This window comes from Dryas octopetala, chromosome 9 (genome assembly GCF_963921425.1).
Source record: "Dryas octopetala chromosome 9, drDryOcto1.1, whole genome shotgun sequence".
Lineage (NCBI taxonomy): Eukaryota > Viridiplantae > Streptophyta > Magnoliopsida > Rosales > Rosaceae > Dryas > Dryas octopetala.
In genome coordinates, this window is record NC_141374.1 from 9906857 (window position 1) to 9925616 (window position 18760).

Below are 18760 nucleotides of genomic sequence, written 5' to 3' on the forward strand. Positions count from 1 at the left end.
ATGAACAAAAAAAGAAAAATGATTTATATAAGTTTTTTTTTTTTTTTTTTTTTTTTTTGTGACTTTAGGATTGAAATGACCAACATTTTCGAGGGCTGAATTGAAATTGTCGTACAGTTTCATAGGTTTTTTTTTTTTTTTTTTTTTAAAATAAGCATGACAATCGATCATCCTACTAAAAAGTGGATCGAGTTATCAATGTTTTGAGCGCCTAGATCGGTATATCACTGTAATTTTGTTTTGGACTCGAAAAATATAATACTAATATATTACCTTTTTAGAAATAGGCTCCAAACATCAACTCTCTTTAAAAAAAAAAAAAAAAAATTATTGTTACATTAGAAGGATCCAATTCTAGAGGGATCCTAATTCTAATACATTATCTCATCCATCCTCACCACTTGTGCTACTAACACATTATCTCATCCACCCTCACCACTTGAGCTACTTTAAGGACAATCAATAACCTTTTTTTTTTTTTTTTCAGTCATGAAATCATTCTTCTTATCTATATTGTGGGTTGGGTTACTGTTTATGAGCTTCACATGTATTGTAACTACTTGGGCTTCCTTTGAATAATAATTACTATTTCCATACAAAAATAAAATCTAAACACAAATTCGTTCATAATATAAAATTTGTTACTTTCTAGTTATTAGTCTAGTATTATTTTTACTCACAAAGAAGAAACTTCAAGTTAGAATCCCCTTCTTCAGATTGAATATATAATAATGTTTACTCACTCACCATAGAATACAATAATGTTAGCAATCTCAAATTTATATTCTAAAATTTGAATTTCAAATGATGTGTGATTATATTTGTCAGTATTTTACTTGTTATGAAATAAAAAATACTTAATTTAGACCATATATGATTTAATGAAGTATAAAATTAGTGCGAGCAGCATGAGCATTTAGTTTGGCATGTCTAGGCCCGCCCATGAATCGTGCTTGTAATATAGTCCAGCCCGACCTAAAAATACGGACTCGGTTCAATTGAATTGAGCCGGCCCGCCACATCAAGGTCCAAGTCTGTGTTGCCCGCTTAAAAGTTAGTGGTATTTGCAGTCCCACCCCGCAATTGTCGTGTATTTACAATTCCTCCCACTCTCTTACTCTCTGTTTAGACTTTAGTCTGTCTTTCACCGATGCCCATATTCAGCAGAAGAAAGTCCGGCCCAAAGAGCCTATAGCGCAGAGCCTTGTCCTATCCATCTCTTCAGGTCAGAGCCAGATTAGCCTTCTCGTTCGTGCTTTTTTTCACAGGTCAATCTCTCATTCAATTAGGGTTTCTCACAATTGATTCTGGGTTCGTTGTTTTAGGGTTGTATATGTCTGTATTATACTGATAAATTGTTCAGAAAGGAATTACTTTTGCGAGCTCATTTGGACTGCAATATGTTTGATTAAATGCCTCAAACAAGTCTCTACCGAATCACTTAGCTTTTTCTTCCCTTCCCTTTTCCCTCCATTGTTTTTATATAATGTATGTAATACTCTGACATTATTAACTTGAATTTAGATGCTGGGGAGATTGTGGGTTGATATGTCCGTTTATTAGCCTTTTTGTTTGCACTTGGTTTGGCTTATTTCTTGATATCTATTGGATATCATAATGTTCATAGGAATTGTTTGGAAAACTTTTTTGGGTTATGATTTAGCATAACCTTTACACTGGAAATAGTGTTGCCTTAGGGCCCTTACTGTCCAAAACTGTGGTTCTTGACTTTGCTTTCTCGCCTAAGTAATGGGTACTTAAGCTTTCATAAGCACCATCTTGGTATTTTTTGTGCTACCAGTCATAATTCAGGAAACAGGTGAATATATGTCATTATTTTCCATCTTGAGGCAATGCAAAGGCTGGATTAAGACTAAGGCATATTAATGCAAATTTTGAATTCGATTACACATAAGATTTGGGGTCCACCTTATTTCAGCTGTGGTTTGCTTCAGTTGGTGCAAATTTACATGAGAAAGTGATAAATAAGTGGTCCAAATGCAACAGAAAGTTTAATCGTTAAGATTTGATCTCAACTGCTATTTTGTCTTCTTAATTGTTGTTTTTTCCCCATTCTTACTTGTTACTGCTTTTCAAATCGTAACTCTCATACTTTTTTTAGATTTATTTGCTCATGCAATTACTCTTTTGATTGTTAAGACTTTAAAATGTCAAAAGGAAAAAACATATTTTGTTCTGCTTGAATTATGTGTATTTTTTATTTCTGTTGTCTTGCACTTATAATTCAGGTAGTCAACTATTCTTGTATGTTAATTTCTCCCAGATTTTTGTATACTTCAATATTTGCAAACTTTATGTCTTATTAAAGCAAAAATTTACATGTGGTGAAGATTAGTTGTATAATTCTTATGACAAGTTTCTTTACGTTCTTAAGTTTATGTTGATTTACACCTCTGAATGAGTCTATGTTACTTGAACTTGAGGTTGAATATCTTCTATACCTACATCAGATCTTCTAATCAAAGAGTTTTTCAAACTTTTGTAGAGCAATGTAATCTCCATAATTAGAAGTTTATGTAAACCTTGGCTGCTGGATGGTTGGGAGATGGGATTTTTCCTAATCATATGAATTCTTATATTTTATTCATGTTATGTATCATAATACATCTTTCAGACTAATGAAGCTATAACAATTGAAATCTAGTTATTGAATTCTTGTTTTAGTCTTTTGAATAATTTCTGTTCCTTTCTTTTATGTTCAATTTTGATATTAAAATGTGTCTTGCATATTTTGTGAAGGTTTAAGTGCTTTGTTGAATCACAATGGTAAGAGTTGTACATCTGAACTCTTATAAGTAAAAATCATCCTCTTTGCTGTTCAATAATAATGTACATGGTACACATGGCTTTTGAAGTTTGTTCAAGAGATGGGGCTGAGAGTGCTTAATTTCTGGTCTGCTGCTGCCGTTTCCTTTAGCATGCATGAAGTGAAGAGAGATTACACTGATTTAAAAAGTTATATGATTTGTGTACCTTTGAACTGATGAAATCACTCAGTTGCGTGACCAACCAAGATATATTTATGATCCAAAACCAGTCTATTAGTATATAAGAGTTGTATTTTTAGATCTGCAAGTTCAAGAATGATAGTCCTATTTTATTCTAATTTCCTGATTACCCCTTATCCAGTCAAAATTTCTTTCTATCTTACACATGATTGTAGGCCGAAGTATGTAAATTGCTGTGTGTTCTTAAATATGATTTTCTGTTTCCTTTTAAATTTCAAACACAAATCAGTTCTCAAATCTAGAGTTTTTTGGCACATGAATGTTATATTTTACTATATTGTCCCTCTTTTGACTGTCATTTGAGGTATGCATTTTTCATTTTTTGTTCCTATCTAAAAAGTGAAAAGTGAGTCAGTCATTGCTAGTACCTAAAATTTGAAGCAATTTTTTAATTTTGGCTCTGATCCTGCACACTTCCATCAATGTTTCCAGGTATCTTATCAGGGAGCTGTTCTACCATGGGTGATTTTAGTATTCAGATTAGCAGCAATCTGGTTAATAGGCTTGTGGATGATGCTGAGAAGTCAAAGAAGAAAACCAGAAGAACTAAAACAAAGGTACCACGAGAGCCTCAACAGCCCCAAACGAAGAAATATCAGAAGCAGGTTCCTGATGATTCTGAAACACTCAAGGGGGGAGGTGCTAGAGGATGGCCTCTTCAGCCTCCTCTATTCATGCCTATAACCCCTCCTTCACAGTCTACTCAGGCAGAGTTAGATGCAATCAGATCTGTTCTTCAAGAGAGTGAGAGGGTTGTGGAGCGGTTGCAGAAGCAGGAGGAGAACATGGTGCAGGAAGTGACACAAAGAGCAAAGGATCTCCGTGATGAGGAGTTCAAGCTTCCATACCAGAAGCCTATGCCCTGCTCAGCCGAGAGTGATGCTTGCTTGGTTTGCTACAAGGAGCATGCTAATGACCCTCTGAAATGTGCTGATGTTGTTAAAAATTTTGCAAATTGTGCTCGCAGAGTTAGGCAGCAAGTGGGTTCGGCAGAGAAGTAATGTTTTACAGGAAATTTTCAGGTCATATACTTGAGTGCAAGCTGATTACCAAGTTTTTTGTGGTACAAAATAAACCAACACGAATTGGTGTCCCCATTTATTGGATTGCTTGCTGTGTTCTCATATGTCATTACAATCTTTAACTTTACATGGCTGAACTTTTTCTGCATTCACAATGTAAGTGAAATGTTCACTATTTTAGAGTTGGAAGTTATCTTGTCTGTACTCACTATCTGATGCCTAGACATGTCTATTACAAGTTTATATATCAAACCAAGAAATCTGATTCATACTTGTAATTGTCTTATTGAAGATGATATCGCTCATCTATTTTTTGAATCTTTACATCCACTGATTTTCATTGTTGAATTGAATGACATAGGCATTGGTGATCAGAAGAACCAATCCATGGCTTCTGTCATCTTAGCCATAAAGTCATAAATCAATCCTTTTATACTTTATGGCTTCACCTAGCTTTGCCCTTGCCATCACCTAATGTTGTGGACATGGGTACCTTTATATCCAAGTAGAATGAAATCCATTCGTCAGAGCCACTATTTCGACCAACAAAAAAAAGTCAGAGCCACTATAATCATGTTTCCAAAACGCGTTTAGATGCTATGTTGCCCACTTGAACTTGTACATTCTCGTGCTTTTTTCCACTCCTTTCGTCAATGATGAGAAGGGTGAAAGTGTGCTTAAAAATACAAGTGGGTGATGAGTGCATTTTGGGAAAAAGAAAAATTGTGCACACTCATATCTTCGAAAATGTTAATGGATGCCTCAAAAGTACTTGGCAACTTTTAAAAATAATAAAAAAATATTTATGTAATTTTTAAGATATTTTAAAAAGAAAAATACAATGTAAACAATTTTGTGTGGAACATTCAAACGCTCTCAAGAAAGTGTTTGAATGCTCTTTATTTTTGTTGTTGCAGTTGATGCGGTTGATATAGTGACACCAAAAAGTGCTATTGCAATGTCATCTCTGAAATTTTAAGATATATTTGAATGTGTGATAGTATAACATAGCATTTCGCGATTCATTGGTAAATCTACTTTAATTATCTATCAAACTAATAATATAAACCATTAACAGGGTTAAAGCTAAACCGTTTGAAGTCCAGATGCAGCGTAGTATTCTTTCTACTACTATGTTAGTTAATATGTTAATACGGAAACGGTTATGATTTAAGGGATTATAGGTTTAAGATATAACATTTATAATTTTGATTAGGTATACATAATTGTCATTGCAGTGTTCAAATGCAGTGGCAACGAGCAAACTCTTAAAGCAACTGTGGGAGCCCAACTCATATTGGGCGAATCTTGATTGCATTGCAAGCTTAACTTTATCTGCTTGACAGTGCAATAAGAAGAAGGTTGTTTGATGAGTATCTAAATTGGAATACCGAGGATATGAAGTTGGTTGCAAGCTGGACAGTGGCAATACAAGTCAAACTAATCTTTTAAACATCCCAGAGAGAATGATGCAATGGGCAAATCCATATAATCGACTCTAGTAAACATAGTAATAGATATTAATATATTTATATATTTATATATAAATCCCTTCTAGAGTCGTCATTTGATTCGGTAGGTATATTATCGTTGTCTTTTGTTTGATAATAAATTAAATACACAACTACTATCTTTAGTTCTTTACCATACGGGCTTAGACAGATGGAGAGTTATGTTTGTCATAGCAAATTAAAATTAGAAATAATTAGACTTAAGTCTTTTAGAAAAATAATTTTTAGATGGAGACCGGGGGTGTTTTAAAATTTATTGAGATAATTAGGTTTAGATCATTTAGAAAAACAATTTTTAGATGGAGAGCGGTGATATTTTAAAATTTATAAGAAAATTCCTTTAATTCATAATAATTTATAGAAAAATCATTTTAATTCATAATAAAGTCTTTTTAATTCATAATAAAGTTTTTTTAATTTATAATAACGTTCTTCTCCGATTTGAAGGCTATTTCCCCCTATTTGAAGGGTATTTTCTTTCCTAGGGTATATAGTGCGTTTGTAGAGGCTACATGTTAGGGTTTAACTCCGATATTTTGGGTGGTCGTCAAAGAAGAAAAATAAAAGGACTTAATTAAAAACCATAAATCATTACCGGTCTTAGTTTAAGAAAAGCTCATAAAATGGATTGAACTCTAAGTCTCCCATAGAAAATAGTTTTTAGATGGAAACTGATGATGTTTTAAAATTTATAAAAAAATCATTTTAATTCATAATAATTTATAAAAAAATCCTTTTAATTCATAATAGAGTCCTTTTAATTTATAAAAAAAATCCTTTTAATTCATAATAAAGTCATTTACCGATTTGAAGGGTATTTCCCCCTATTTGAAATGTATTTTCTCTTCTAGAGTGTAGAGTGAGCTTTGTAGAGGCTGCATGTTACGTTTTAACTCCGAGATTTTGGGCGAAGCCCAAAATCTTAGAGTTAAAACCTAACATAAAGCTGTCAAAGAAGAAAAATAAAAGGACTTAATTAAAAACCCTAAATCACAACCGGTCTTAGTCTAAGAAAGACTTATAAAATGGACTGCACTCTAAGTCTCTCTTAAAATTATCAATGTTGATTGTTAAGAGTAGTTGGAGAGATGCAATAGGTCTAATGAGTAGTTGGTGTTGGTTAGATTATATGATCCTAGTTTGTTGTTATTTAACTAGGATTCACTCTTTGACTATGGTTAATAGTTGCATATAGCTAGTAGGTCTGATAGTTCACTGAAAAAAAAAAATGAGATCACTCACTTTCTCTCCAATTTTCTCGCTCGCCAAACAGGCCTCTTGCTCTAAGATTTTTGTTTGCAATTGCTCATTTTTGTTCAGCATTCAATCTCCTCTAGCTCTAATCTTAGTTTCTTGCTCTTTTTGAGGACTTGTCCCTCACAATTTTCAAATTTTCATCTCAATCTCTCACTCGTATCTCGATTCTCTCTCACTCTTATTTTGATTTCTCATGCGCTTTACGATCTCTCAATCTTGATTCTCTATTTCTCAAATTTCAGATTCTTGCATCTAATTCTTGCAAGCGGCTCCTACTACAATGAAAGCTATTCAACTGAATTTGACTCCTATTTCTTTTCTTTTTTGGTCAACAAACTTTATTAACGTAGGCATCGAGCCTGGAATACACAGCCAAAAAAAGCCCAAATACAAAACAATAGCCCACACTACCAGAAGCCCAACTTAGATGAGATAAGCAGAGCTAACAGACAAAGAAGAAGAAAACAAAAACCCCTAATCCAGGAGAAAGGAGGAGCAGTCGCTGCCACGAACAAAACGATGCACCCACCCACGGAGGGTCGTTGCGAGGTGAGCCATATCGACACACGCACTCCAGCAACCAAATCCGAAGAGAAACCCCGAGCCAACACAAAGATCCAATTCGAGCAACAATGGAAAAAACCCAAATAACAAACTTAACCTTCCAAAATGGCAACAGCCCCTGCAAGATGGAACAAACACATAGAGAGGTTCAGGTTAGGGGTGACGGGGGCGAACGGCTCGACACCCACAGAGAAGGCACATGGCCGGTTAAGCAGGAGGAAAGTAAGTTCAGATTTGGGGTTTTAAGAGTGAGCCTAAGTAGGATGAAAGAGACATGGATTATGGAGGGGAAGTATGGAAGATGAGAGAGAGCGATGAAGGTGGAGGTATGGAGATCTAGGGTTTCAAAAGAAGGGTTGCAGGAGAAAGGGTTAAAAGATAAAAGAGAGAATTAAAAGGGAAAAATAACTCCCATTGAAGGGAGAGAAGCTGAGATAGGGCTCAGGGAAGGAGCACCAATTTCGGATGGAAAAACAAAGGATAGAGAAAAGGGGTAGAGAGAGAGTGGTTGAGCTGCACCACTCTCCCTCTTAGAAACTTGCTGGTATGTGAAAGAAAGAGAACGAAGCGTGTTAAGAAGGAATGAGTTCACGTTTATGTGTTTCCAAGCAAATTGTCATACATATGAATTCGACTCCTATATCACAAAAATGTTGCGTGAACTATTAATTAGTTTCCTCCAAAATCTCACATAACAACTAATGCACTATATTATTGCACACATTCTCTTCTTATTTTGTGGAATGTGGAAAACCTAGAACTCTATGGTTTTATTAGCAAGAACTAGGAGAATTTATGTGAGATGTATACAAAACTTAAGATAGGTTAGTGTGCGGGGCAAAAATTGCGTGAAGGTAGTTGTAGTTGTTTGACTGCATATCCATTTCAAAAGCATGTTATGTTAATGCTTTGTTTTTTTTTTTTTTTTCATACATTTAAAAAATATTCACAAATGGTTATGAATAAATAACAAATATTTGAAACCCTTATCAAATTAATAGGAAAAACCCTTATCAACAAAAAAATTCAAATTTTAATGAGTTCTCGATGCTATGAGTTGGGCTCAATTTTTTTTTTTTTCATTAATTTGAATTCACTTTTTATCATTAAGTGGGAAAGATCATAACAAAAAATATGGTAGGTTGGTTTTTTTTTTTTTACCGTCAAATTACAAATAAATTTATCACGAATACGAACTCAAAACAGATTTATCATTCTTAATATAAAACATGAGCTACTATCTAGCCAAATATTCATAACGCACTTAAGGGTCGATTGACTTTAAGTATTAAATTACAATTTTTTTATTTTTTTTTACTTTAGGGTCAGATATATTTGTGATTCCAATAAAAAATCTCACTTGCTTAGTGTCTAAATTAAATGCTTACAGTTTTCTTGAAAAAAGTTTTCCATTCGGTAGTTAAACTAAATTTCCATAAAAAAAAGGGTGAAAATTAAAGTTGTTTCAGTTTGACTCAAGTTTTTCACTTTTTCCTTCTATTAAAGTTTTATTTTTTTGAGTGTAAAATCAGATTTTTAATTTTTTTAAAGGCTACTAAAATAGCATCACCAAAAATTAAAGTAAAACTGTAAACCAATGAATGAAATTATGAAAGTCAGGTAGCGAGTATAAAAGTATTAAACTCCGCACAAGAAAGAGGCGATCTTTTCAGTAAAAGTGTAAGACTGCAAGGAAATGAAAGCCACGAGCAAATCACGTGCATGGGTGTGGGAAGATTTCGACGCTTTCTCCTCGGTAGAGGGCCCAACGAGGAGTCGAGGACCACTAATTTATCGCCGTGGTTTTTCATTTCCTCGCCACTCTTCCTTCCTCAAAATCGCCGATCTCAGTTTGCAGATTCCGACCGCTCCGATTTTTTCCTCTCAACTCTTAGATCATATTACACAACCAGGTGCTCTCTCTCTCTCTCTCTCTCTCTCTCTCTCTCTCTCTCTGCCTAAACCCTCCTGAAAACATGAGCTCATTTATAGTAATGATGTAATTCAGTTTTGATATGTACCCAATTAAGTGCAGTTTCTTAAGCTCGATAATTCTCATTTAGTAACTGACTTGTATTTATTACTAATTCAAAGGGGCTTTGGTATATTTGCTAAGCTACTCGTGCATGATACTGATTATTTGGAAGTTAGGAACTTAGGATGCTGTTTTGGATAAAATATTGGTAACTTGTGGGAATAATTTTTTGGGCTATTGGGAGATTAGCATACAGAGGAAGATAACTGAATGAAGAAAGAAAATCTAAAAGAGAAGAACCCAGTTGAGTGGAAGAGTGAAAACTCTTGTAAGCTAAAGACCATCGTGATTTGGTCAGTCTTTGAAGGCAACAATGCTTATGTATAAGGCTATCAAGCCAAGTTGATGTGCCAGTGGATTGGTTCCTTTGTGATAGGATATCATTCAAAGCTAAGCTTCTGCTATAGAAGTTGATTTTGGGAAAATATATAATGCCTATAAAGTTTTGCTCAATCTAAAATTGAAGAATGCGCTGCCTAGATATTCAGGGTAGTTCTTACAGAGTGCTTTTTTGGGTTAGATCTTAACTGAGTAAGACATTAGAGTTCCCCAAGTAATCATAGACTCATAGTGACACAAAGAAGGTTTCATAAATTCTTCTAAAAAAAAGAGAGAAAGGTTCAATAAATTATGCATATTTAACTGGCATGGTTATGTATTAGTTGCCTTCATTCCCATGATAAGAGCATAGAGGTGGGAGTTTTTCCCTGGAAAAGTCATCTTTTAGTTTCTTATCAAGTTGCAAAGATCTATTTCCATCGGTGCTTGAAAATTAGTACATTGTTTCTATGAAGATTACTACATTGTTTCTTAATTAAAATTGTGATGATTGGAAGGAGGTATGGGGTACGTTAATGAAACCTTAGGTAAGAAATTCATACTATGGTTGGTTAGCATGCTCGGGTGCTTGCTATTTAGTTTTTACCATGCAAAACAACGTGTGAAGGATAAGCAATTATTGGAAGATCTTGGTAATGGAAAGTGGCATTTATGCAAGATTTGGGGGCAGCTATATCCTAGAAGGGCTGTTTAGTTGTATTGGAATTTATATGCTTAGTTGGGTAGCTGTTAGGTTTGGTTTCCAGAGAACACCTTGTCCTCAGTAACTTTGTGCGAATTCTGTTTGTACTCATTTACTGTTAATAAGATTTTGTTCTTATCAAAAAAAAAAAAAAAAAGTGAGGCCAAGTAGATGCTCTAACTTCCTTAGATCGTCATGCAAGAAGGAAGTTCAAACTTATTGTTTTGTACTCTTACATCCAACTAGTGTTCATTTAACAATTAATACACTTTCTTGTAAAATTATATACATTTCAACTGAAAATTAATATTATTGAATTTTTCACTTGTCACAGATAATGGTTCGGGGAAGAGATGCTTGTTGGGAACACTGCATCCTGGTTGATGCAACAAAGCAAAAAGTTAGGTGTAATTATTGTCAACGGGAGTTCAGTGGAGGTGTATACAGGATGAAGTTTCACTTAGCTCAAATAAAAAACAAAGATATTGTCCCCTGTGCAGAAGTCCCAACTGATGTGCGGAATCACATTTTAAGTATATTAAGCACCACCAAGAAACAGAAAACTCCCAAGAAACCAAAGCTGGATAAGGCAGCTGCAGCCAATGGTCAAGAGAATAGCTCCTCCACTACTGGTGGCTTCCATCCTAACCATGGGTCCAGCGGACAGAATGGAAGCACCTGCCCTTCTTTGTTACTTCCGTGCCCTTCACCAATTGCACAGCAAGCGCTGGATGATGTTCAAAAGCAAAAGCAGGTTGTTGCTGATAAAAAAATTGCTGTGTTTTTCTTCTACAGTTCTATTCCTCTTAGTGCTGCTAAATCCATATATTATCGGGAAATGGTGGATGCTGTAGCAGAGTGTGGGGTGGACTACAAAGCCCCAAGCTATGAGAAACTAAGATCTACTCTGTTGGAAAAAGTGAAAGGCGACATACATGACTGCTACAATAAATATAGAGATGAATGGAAGGAAACAGGTTGCACTATCTTATGTGATAGCTGGTCTGATGGTAGGAACAAATCACTTATAATATTCTCGGTTACAAGCCCCAAGGGGACCTTGTTTTTGAAGTCAGTTGATGTATCAGGTCATGAAGATGATACTACTTACTTGTTTGAGTTGCTTGAGTCTGTTGTTATGGAGGTTGGTGTTGAAAATGTTGTCCAAGTTATAACGAATACTTCTGCCAGTTATGTTTATGCAGGAAGGCTCCTTATGGCCAAGTACAGTTCATTGTTTTGGTCTCCTTGTGCTTCTTACTGTATTAATAAGATGTTGGAGGATATAGGTAAACTAGAGTGGGTGGGTACAGTTCTGGAAGAGGCAAAGACCATTGCAAAGTTCATATACAGTCATGCATGGACTTTGAGTATGATGAGAAAATTCACTGGTGGAAGGGAGTTGATCAGACCAAAAATTACTAGATTTGTGACTAATTTCCTCACCTTGAGGTCCATTGCGATTCAGGAGGACAATTTAAAGCACGTGTTTTCTCATACAGAATGGTTATCTTCGGTATACAGTAGACGTCCAGAGGCCCAGGCTATCAAATCCTTGTTGTATTTAGAGAGATTTTGGAAGTATGCACGTGAAGCTGTGAGTATTTCTGAACCGTTAGTTAAAATTCTTAGAACCGTTGATGGGGACATGCCAGCTATGGGCTACATATGCGAAGGAATAGAGAGGGCAAAAGTTGCAATAAAGACCTATTATAAGGGCGTTGAAGAGAAATACATGCTGATTTGGGATATAATTGATCGGAGATGGAATATGCAGCTTCACTCATCCTTACATGCAGCGGCAGCATCCCTTAATCCATATATATTTTACAATCCCAACTTTAAGATTGATTTAAGGATGAGAAATGGGTTCCAAGAAACTATGTTAAAGATGGCTCCCACACATGAAGATAAAATGGAAATAACTAAAGAGCATCCTGTATATGTTAATGCAAAAGGTGCTCTTGGGACTGATTTTGCAATCATGGGAAGGACACTGAATGCCCCAGGTATGTAAAGTTGCAGCTATTATTAAAATTAAAACAATAATAATAGAAACAAGAACTTTATGAAGCATGTGTTGGTCATATAAGGATCACCTGTTTTAGTATCTCTCATTGTACATAATGATGGTTGCATTCCAGCAGTTTGCATGCATCATTAAATTATATGCCAGCATAATGCAATTTGATCACTTAATTGGTTGATAATTTGTTATTGGTCAAAAGAGAATTTGAGTGTTAACAAGAAATAGAAGTTAAGAATAAGAATAACATGTCAAACAGGTCTTCCAGACCAACCAGTTTTAAGTATTGAGCATGTCCTTTCCCTCTAAAAGTGTCTCATAATCAGTGGGGAGGCTGATTGATGGTTTGTTTCCTAATCATCTATCTTAGGACTACATCTCCTGTATATTATTTTTGTATATATATGTTTTAAGACTTGGGGTTTCTATCTAATATGCCATCATGCATTTATAGGTGATTGGTGGGCAGGATATGGTTATGAAATCCCCAGACTCCAGAGATGTGCAATACGGATACTAAGCCAGCCTTGTAGTTCCCATTGGTGCTGTTGGAACTGGAGCACCTTTGAGAGCATACATACCAAGAAACGCAACAGAGTAGAGCTGGAAAAATTCAATGATCTGGTTTTTGCGCACTGCAATCTTTGGCTGCAATCCATTTTTCAGAATAGAGATGGAAAATGTAAACCCATTGTGTTTGATGAAATAGATGTTAGCTCTGACTGGCCTACTGAGTTGGAATCTTCTGCCCCCCTTTTGGATGATTTATGGTTGGACTGCTTGCCCCTTGAATCTAGAGGCAGTCCCTGAATTGTAAACAAAGAAAGAAAGAAAAAATAGAAATATATTTATGTACATCTCTGATTGTGTAATTCTGTATAATATTGTAATTAGTGGTTGATAATTATAAAACAGAAGTCATTGATCTCATAGGCATTTAATATCTCAGATCCCATACAACTGTTAGGTGTTGAATTTGATTCCATTTGAATCCGCAGAGAGAGCTAGAACCTGGCCAAAGGGCCAGAAGTTATGTCAAATTCAATAAAACTCTAGAGCACCTACACTAGTTAATGTCAGATTCAATCAAGGAATTATATTATTAAATATTAATAAAAATTAGCGGCCGGCACAATCAAAGTGCTTTGGACTTAACTTTGTCATTAAAATATAACTAACGAGAGCTTATAACTATTTTTCCCTCTACAATTATTGCAGAAGTTTCGAGTTCAAATTTATTTTTTTATCCACATACAATAATAATATATATTTCTCAACCGCCCGATTATCCCCACCACAAAACCAGAAAAAAAAACACAACCGTCCAAACACCGACATGATAAGCTAAGTGCTAAACTTACAAAGTACAAAGATGCCATACCCCCATAAAGCATCTAACTTTTTGTCCAAACCTTAAACCCATATATTGAATATTTCTCTTTTTGTCTAAAGCACACACAAGGTATTAAATTTCGATTTTTGAGGGTTTCGAAATTTTAACACAACACTACCAAAATTTCGTCATAATTTCGACGATTTCGCCGAAAATTTCAAAATTTCTGCGAAATTTTCGGCCGCCGTAATCGTCCGCTGGAGCCGCCGCTGGCTTCTCGTCATCGATCCGCCTTGTACAGTGGTCCGATGAATAATCGGAGGTCACCAACATGTTCAAAATGACGAGAGCTTCAAAACCCACTAGGCCCGGCATCTCAACTTCGCCGGGATAGGCAGATTGCCGCCGGAGTGGCTGTCGGCCCACCGCTGGCTTCTCGGCATCGATTTGCCTTGTAAAGTGGTCCGATGAATAATCGGAGGCCACCAACATGTTCAAAATGGCGAGAGCTTCAAAACCCACTAGGCCCGGCATCTCAACTTCGTCGGGATAGGCAGATCGCCGCCGGAGTGGCTGTCGGCCCTGTGGCTTCGATTCGCCATGATCGGCGGTTATCTGGGACAGAGAGAGACACGAGGAGGGAGAGTAGAAGAAGACGAACCTTTTGGTGGTACTCTTGTCGTCGTTGGCCTCCGGACGACGACGAATTTTTTGGGGAAAACGATCGGAGAGAGAGAGAGAGAGAGAAAGAGAGAGAGAGAGAGAGGGAACAGAGAGATACGGGAAGAAAGAAAAGAGAAAGGAAAGAAAGAAAAAAAAAAGAAAAAAAAAGAAGAAAAAAAAAAGAAAAAAAAAAGAAGAGAAAAAAAAAAAGAAAAAAGAGGAAAAAAAAAGTTTATTATTAATTGGAATTTGGGGCTTTTGGGCAATTAGAAAGAAAAAAAAAATTTTAAATTTCGTTTAGTTATTTTTAAACCCTTAACTCTAATATATTTATATATATAAATAATTAAAATACTTTAAAGGGCCTAAACGGCTAAACCTTAATATCTTAGTGTGTAGATTATAAAGAATAAAGAGTATTAGAGTATATAAGATTTAGTGTATGAATTATAAAATATGAATATATTAATTTCATTTATTCATTGTACTAATTTTATTGAACAGTATTTGTTTTCAGCGTGTATTATATTCATCACATATCACATGAAACCTACCATATAATTTGGTTTCGTCAATGTTTTTTATTAATATAGTAGATAATATATTAAATAAACATATGATAAAGTTTCATTCAAAATTTTCGTATTTTGATAAGCAATTTTCGTCGTTTTCGTGGAATTTTTGTCGAAATTTAAAAATCTTTGAAATTTTCTCGAAATCCAAAATTTTATTCCTCGAGCACACAAACACTCCTTCCTCTTCTCTTTTACCCCTTCACTCAATTCATATCCTACTCGATATGGAATCCATTTCCAACTACAATGTTCAGAGCTGGCGCGTGCTCTTCACGCTCTCCGCCACCTTCGCTATTTTATGGTACGCATGGCTCTACCTCAAATCCAAGAAGAAGGGAACCACCTCACCATTGCCGCCAGGCCCACTGGGCCTCCCACTGATCGGCAACCTGCTGTCCCTGGAACCGGATCTCCACTCCTACTTTGCCGGCCTGGCCCAAACCTACGGCCCGATCTTCAAGCTCCAGCTCGGCAACAAGCTCGGCATCGTAGTCACCTCCTCTTCCTTATCTCGCGAGGTCCTCAAAGACCATGACGTCACGTTCGCCAACCGTGACGTCCCCGCTGCGGGTCGGGCCGCAACGTACGGAGGGTCCGACATAGTTTGGACCCCGTACGGGCCCGAATGGCGGATGCTGAGAAAAGTCTGCGTACTCAAGATGCTTAGCAATACCACTCTGGACTCGGTCCACGCGCTCCGACGGAAGCAGGTCCGGAAAACCGTGGGCAACTTCTATAGCCGGGTCGGGTCTCCCGTCAACGTGGGCGAGCAGATGTTCCTGAACGTGATGAACGTGATCACCAACATGATGTGGGGCGGGACGGTGGAGGGCGACGGGGCGGGTATCGGGTCGGAGTTTAGGGAAGTGGTGTCGGAGATGACGGAGATTTTGGGTCAGCCGAATGTTTCGGACTTTTATCCGGGTCTTGCCCGGTTCGATTTGCAAGGGATAGAGAAGCGGATGGAGGGGTTGGGGAAGAGGTTTGATGGGATCTTTGAGAAGATTATTGATCAACGGCTGGGGATTGAAAAGGAAGGCGGGAAAGAGAGTAAGGATTTTTTGACGTATTTGTTGCGTTTGAAAGATGAGGGAGATTCCAAGACACCTTTCACGATGACGCACCTCAAAGCCCTCCTCATGGTATGTTTTTTTTAACCACTCATGGTATGTTCATCTTAACTTCACTAAACTTGTTGAAAAAGCAATTAAATAGTGGTAAAACTTTCATGTTGTTGTCTTTTATCTCTCCGATAAAGTGACTTAAACATATGCTTGTGGGTAAGTTTTTCTTTTAAGAGACATTTCTTACAAACTAATATCATAATTTATGTGACTAAACAGGTCACATAAAGTGTAAACGAATCATCATGATTTGGAAGGCTTAGTCTAGGACAGGGGCCAATTAATTTCACGTGGTCCCTGATTCTTAATGATCTTGTGTGGGTTCATTGCACATGTTATTCTCGAGATAGGGATCCAACTCTGTTGTAAAACCCATGTGAGGCCTAGCTACATAGTTCTTAAAAAAGTATTGAGAAGCTAGACGGTTGAATACTATAACATCTTAATCAAATGGACTTTTGGGGAAGGGTACACATTGATACAATCTTAGAATTATTTAAGGTTAATATTGCTTAGATTAGAGGGGTGAAAGTGTATTTAATAATCTTAAGTGAATTACATATGCTTCCACTTTTAAATCAATTCTCCAAAACCACTAAAACACGAGGAGAATGAGATTAGGTGTCATAGATTTGAAAGAGTAGAATATGAACATGTGTTTTAGTGATTTGGATTTTGGATGAGTTGAATATGAAGATGCGCTTGGTGATTTGGAAGAGTTAAAAAATGAAAGACAAGTGGAATTAGTTTGGTTGGATCATGTGAGAGTGCTATCTCAAATCTCTTAAGTGTTTGTGTGATAACCCTACGAAGCCCAAGCCTTTTCTCTTTTCTTTTTTGATGTGAATTGTGAACCAATCAGGCACATTAACATGATGCTATGCAATCTGAATGTGGACAGGACATGGTTGTGGGTGGGACTGACACATCCTCCAACACAATTGAGTTTGCAATGGCTGAAATGATGAACAAGCCAAAGGTGATGGAAAAGGTCCAGCAAGAATTAGAAGCTGTAGTTGGCAAAGACAACATTGTAGAAGAGTCTCACATTCACAAACTACCATACTTATATGCTGTGATGAAAGAGACTCTGCGCTTGCACCCAGCCCTGCCACTTTTAGTCCCTCACTGCCCAAGTGAAACATGCACTGTGGGAGGCTACACAATCCCAAAGGGGTCTAGGATTTTTGTCAATGTTTGGGCCATACACAGAGACCCTTCTAATTGGGAAAACCCATTGGAGTTTGATCCAAACAGGTTTTTGGATAGCAAGTGGGACTACAGTGGGAGTGACTTCAAGTATTTCCCATTTGGGTCTGGCAGGAGAATATGTGCAGGAATAGCAATGGCTGAGAGGATGGTGATGCACTCACTTGCTACACTTTTGCACTCTTTTGACTGGAAATTGCCAGAAGGAGAGAAGTTGGATGTTGCAGAGAAGTTTGGGATTGTGTTGAAGAAGAAGGTGCCTTTGGTTGCCATCCCAACTCCAAGGTTATCAGATCTAGCACTTTATGAGTCGGAGTAAAACTTTATGTAATGAATATATATATTTATTGTTTTTATCTCTCTGTATTATAGGTCTTCTTAGGGGTGGGTTCGGTACGGTTACCGTACCGAAACACCCATACCGAATTCCGACCATAGGGGTCGGGATGATGACTTTTTGTTCCGATACCGTACTGTCGGTAGTCAGTAACCGTTCACTTCGGTATTGGTCGGAGAGTGGTGGTGTCGGAGTGGTATTAGGCTACCGACTACAACACCAAATTAAAAAAATCAAAAAAATCACAGAGAGAGGAGAGATTAGACAGAGAGTGGGAAAGAGGGAGGGGGGTGCGACAGAGAAGGAGAAAGGGACATAGACAAAGAGGAAAGGTGGGGAGGGAGGGTGGTGGGTTGGGCTGGGTTGGGTGGGGAGGGGGGTGCGACAAAAAGGGAGAGAGGGGGGAAAGGTATTTTGGAGAGAGGGAAATAGATGATGGTGGTGGTGGTGATGGTCGGAGATGATGAATTGATGGTGGTGGTTGGGGCTTGGGAGTTGGGTCGCACACACAGAGAGAAAAAGAAGGAAGGGGAAAGCAAGAGAAGAGGAGATAGGAGAAGAGAAAAAAAGAGACACGGGTGGGAGGAGAGAGAAGAAGAAAAAGAAAAGAAATAAAGAAAAAAAAATGGGGGGGGGGGGGGCACGTGGGTTAGGGGGAAAGGAATTGAAAAAATAATAAAAATAAAGTTTTATTTTGTAAAGAATAAATAGGGTATTTTGGGGTTTAGTTTGGGGTTTGGGGTTTGGATTTTGGGGTTTAGGGTATTTTGGAGTTTCAAATTTCAATTGGGGTTTGGACTTTGGGGTTTGGAGTTTTTTATTTTTATTACATATGTTTTTTAATTTTTATCATCTTCTAAACCTTATGGTATGGGTCATATACCTAATAGGGCTGTTAGGCTAAATGACTAATACCATATACTAATAATAATATATTATACCATATTATACATTTATGATTGAGGTAATTACATAAATCATAAATAGTCCATAACTCCATGGTCCATATTCATATTAATATATTATACCATATTTTACTATATTATATCATATT

The 18760-nt window shown here is 36.8% G+C and overlaps 3 protein-coding genes across 3 annotated transcripts; all 3 read left to right on the forward strand.

Annotated features, from left to right (window-relative positions):
• Nucleotides 1-1119: 1119 nt before the first annotated feature.
• On the forward strand, nucleotides 1120-4324 carry LOC147273853 (copper ion binding protein). The gene is made up of 2 exons (XM_086227685.1): nucleotides 1120-1268; nucleotides 3462-4324. Exon 2 carries the CDS (start codon nucleotides 3488-3490, stop codon nucleotides 4028-4030), a length of 543 nt encoding a protein of 180 aa, XP_086083811.1. The 5' UTR covers nucleotides 1120-1268; nucleotides 3462-3487; the 3' UTR covers nucleotides 4031-4324.
• A 4778-nt stretch (nucleotides 4325-9102) lies between these two features.
• LOC147273854 (uncharacterized) lies at nucleotides 9103-13372 on the forward strand. Its single transcript, XM_086227793.1, has 3 exons — nucleotides 9103-9296; nucleotides 10774-12448; nucleotides 12920-13372. Exons 2-3 carry the CDS (start codon nucleotides 10777-10779, stop codon nucleotides 13273-13275), a joined length of 2028 nt encoding a protein of 675 aa, XP_086083919.1. The 5' UTR covers nucleotides 9103-9296; nucleotides 10774-10776; the 3' UTR covers nucleotides 13276-13372.
• A 1838-nt stretch (nucleotides 13373-15210) lies between these two features.
• LOC147273855 (flavonoid 3'-monooxygenase CYP75B137-like) lies at nucleotides 15211-17727 on the forward strand. Its single transcript, XM_086256633.1, has 2 exons — nucleotides 15211-16178; nucleotides 17062-17727. Exons 1-2 carry the CDS (start codon nucleotides 15261-15263, stop codon nucleotides 17686-17688), a joined length of 1545 nt encoding a protein of 514 aa, XP_086112759.1. The 5' UTR covers nucleotides 15211-15260; the 3' UTR covers nucleotides 17689-17727.
• The last annotated feature ends 1033 nt before the right edge of the window (nucleotides 17728-18760 follow it).

What these genes read in the sequence shown, in the direction of transcription:
- LOC147273853 (XM_086227685.1), top strand. Translation starts at nt 3,488, where the DNA reads ATGGGTGATTTTAGTATTCAGATTAGCAGCAATCTGGTTAATAGGCTT.
- LOC147273854 (XM_086227793.1), top strand. Translation starts at nt 10,777, where the DNA reads ATGGTTCGGGGAAGAGATGCTTGTTGGGAACACTGCATCCTGGTTGAT. An exon ending in AAGGACACTGAATGCCCCAG is followed by an intron (nt 12,449 to 12,919) that starts GTATGTAAAGTT and finishes ATGCATTTATAG; the next exon opens with GTGATTGGTGGGCAGGATAT.
- LOC147273855 (XM_086256633.1), top strand. Translation starts at nt 15,261, where the DNA reads ATGGAATCCATTTCCAACTACAATGTTCAGAGCTGGCGCGTGCTCTTC. An exon ending in ACCTCAAAGCCCTCCTCATG is followed by an intron (nt 16,179 to 17,061) that starts GTATGTTTTTTT and finishes GAATGTGGACAG; the next exon opens with GACATGGTTGTGGGTGGGAC.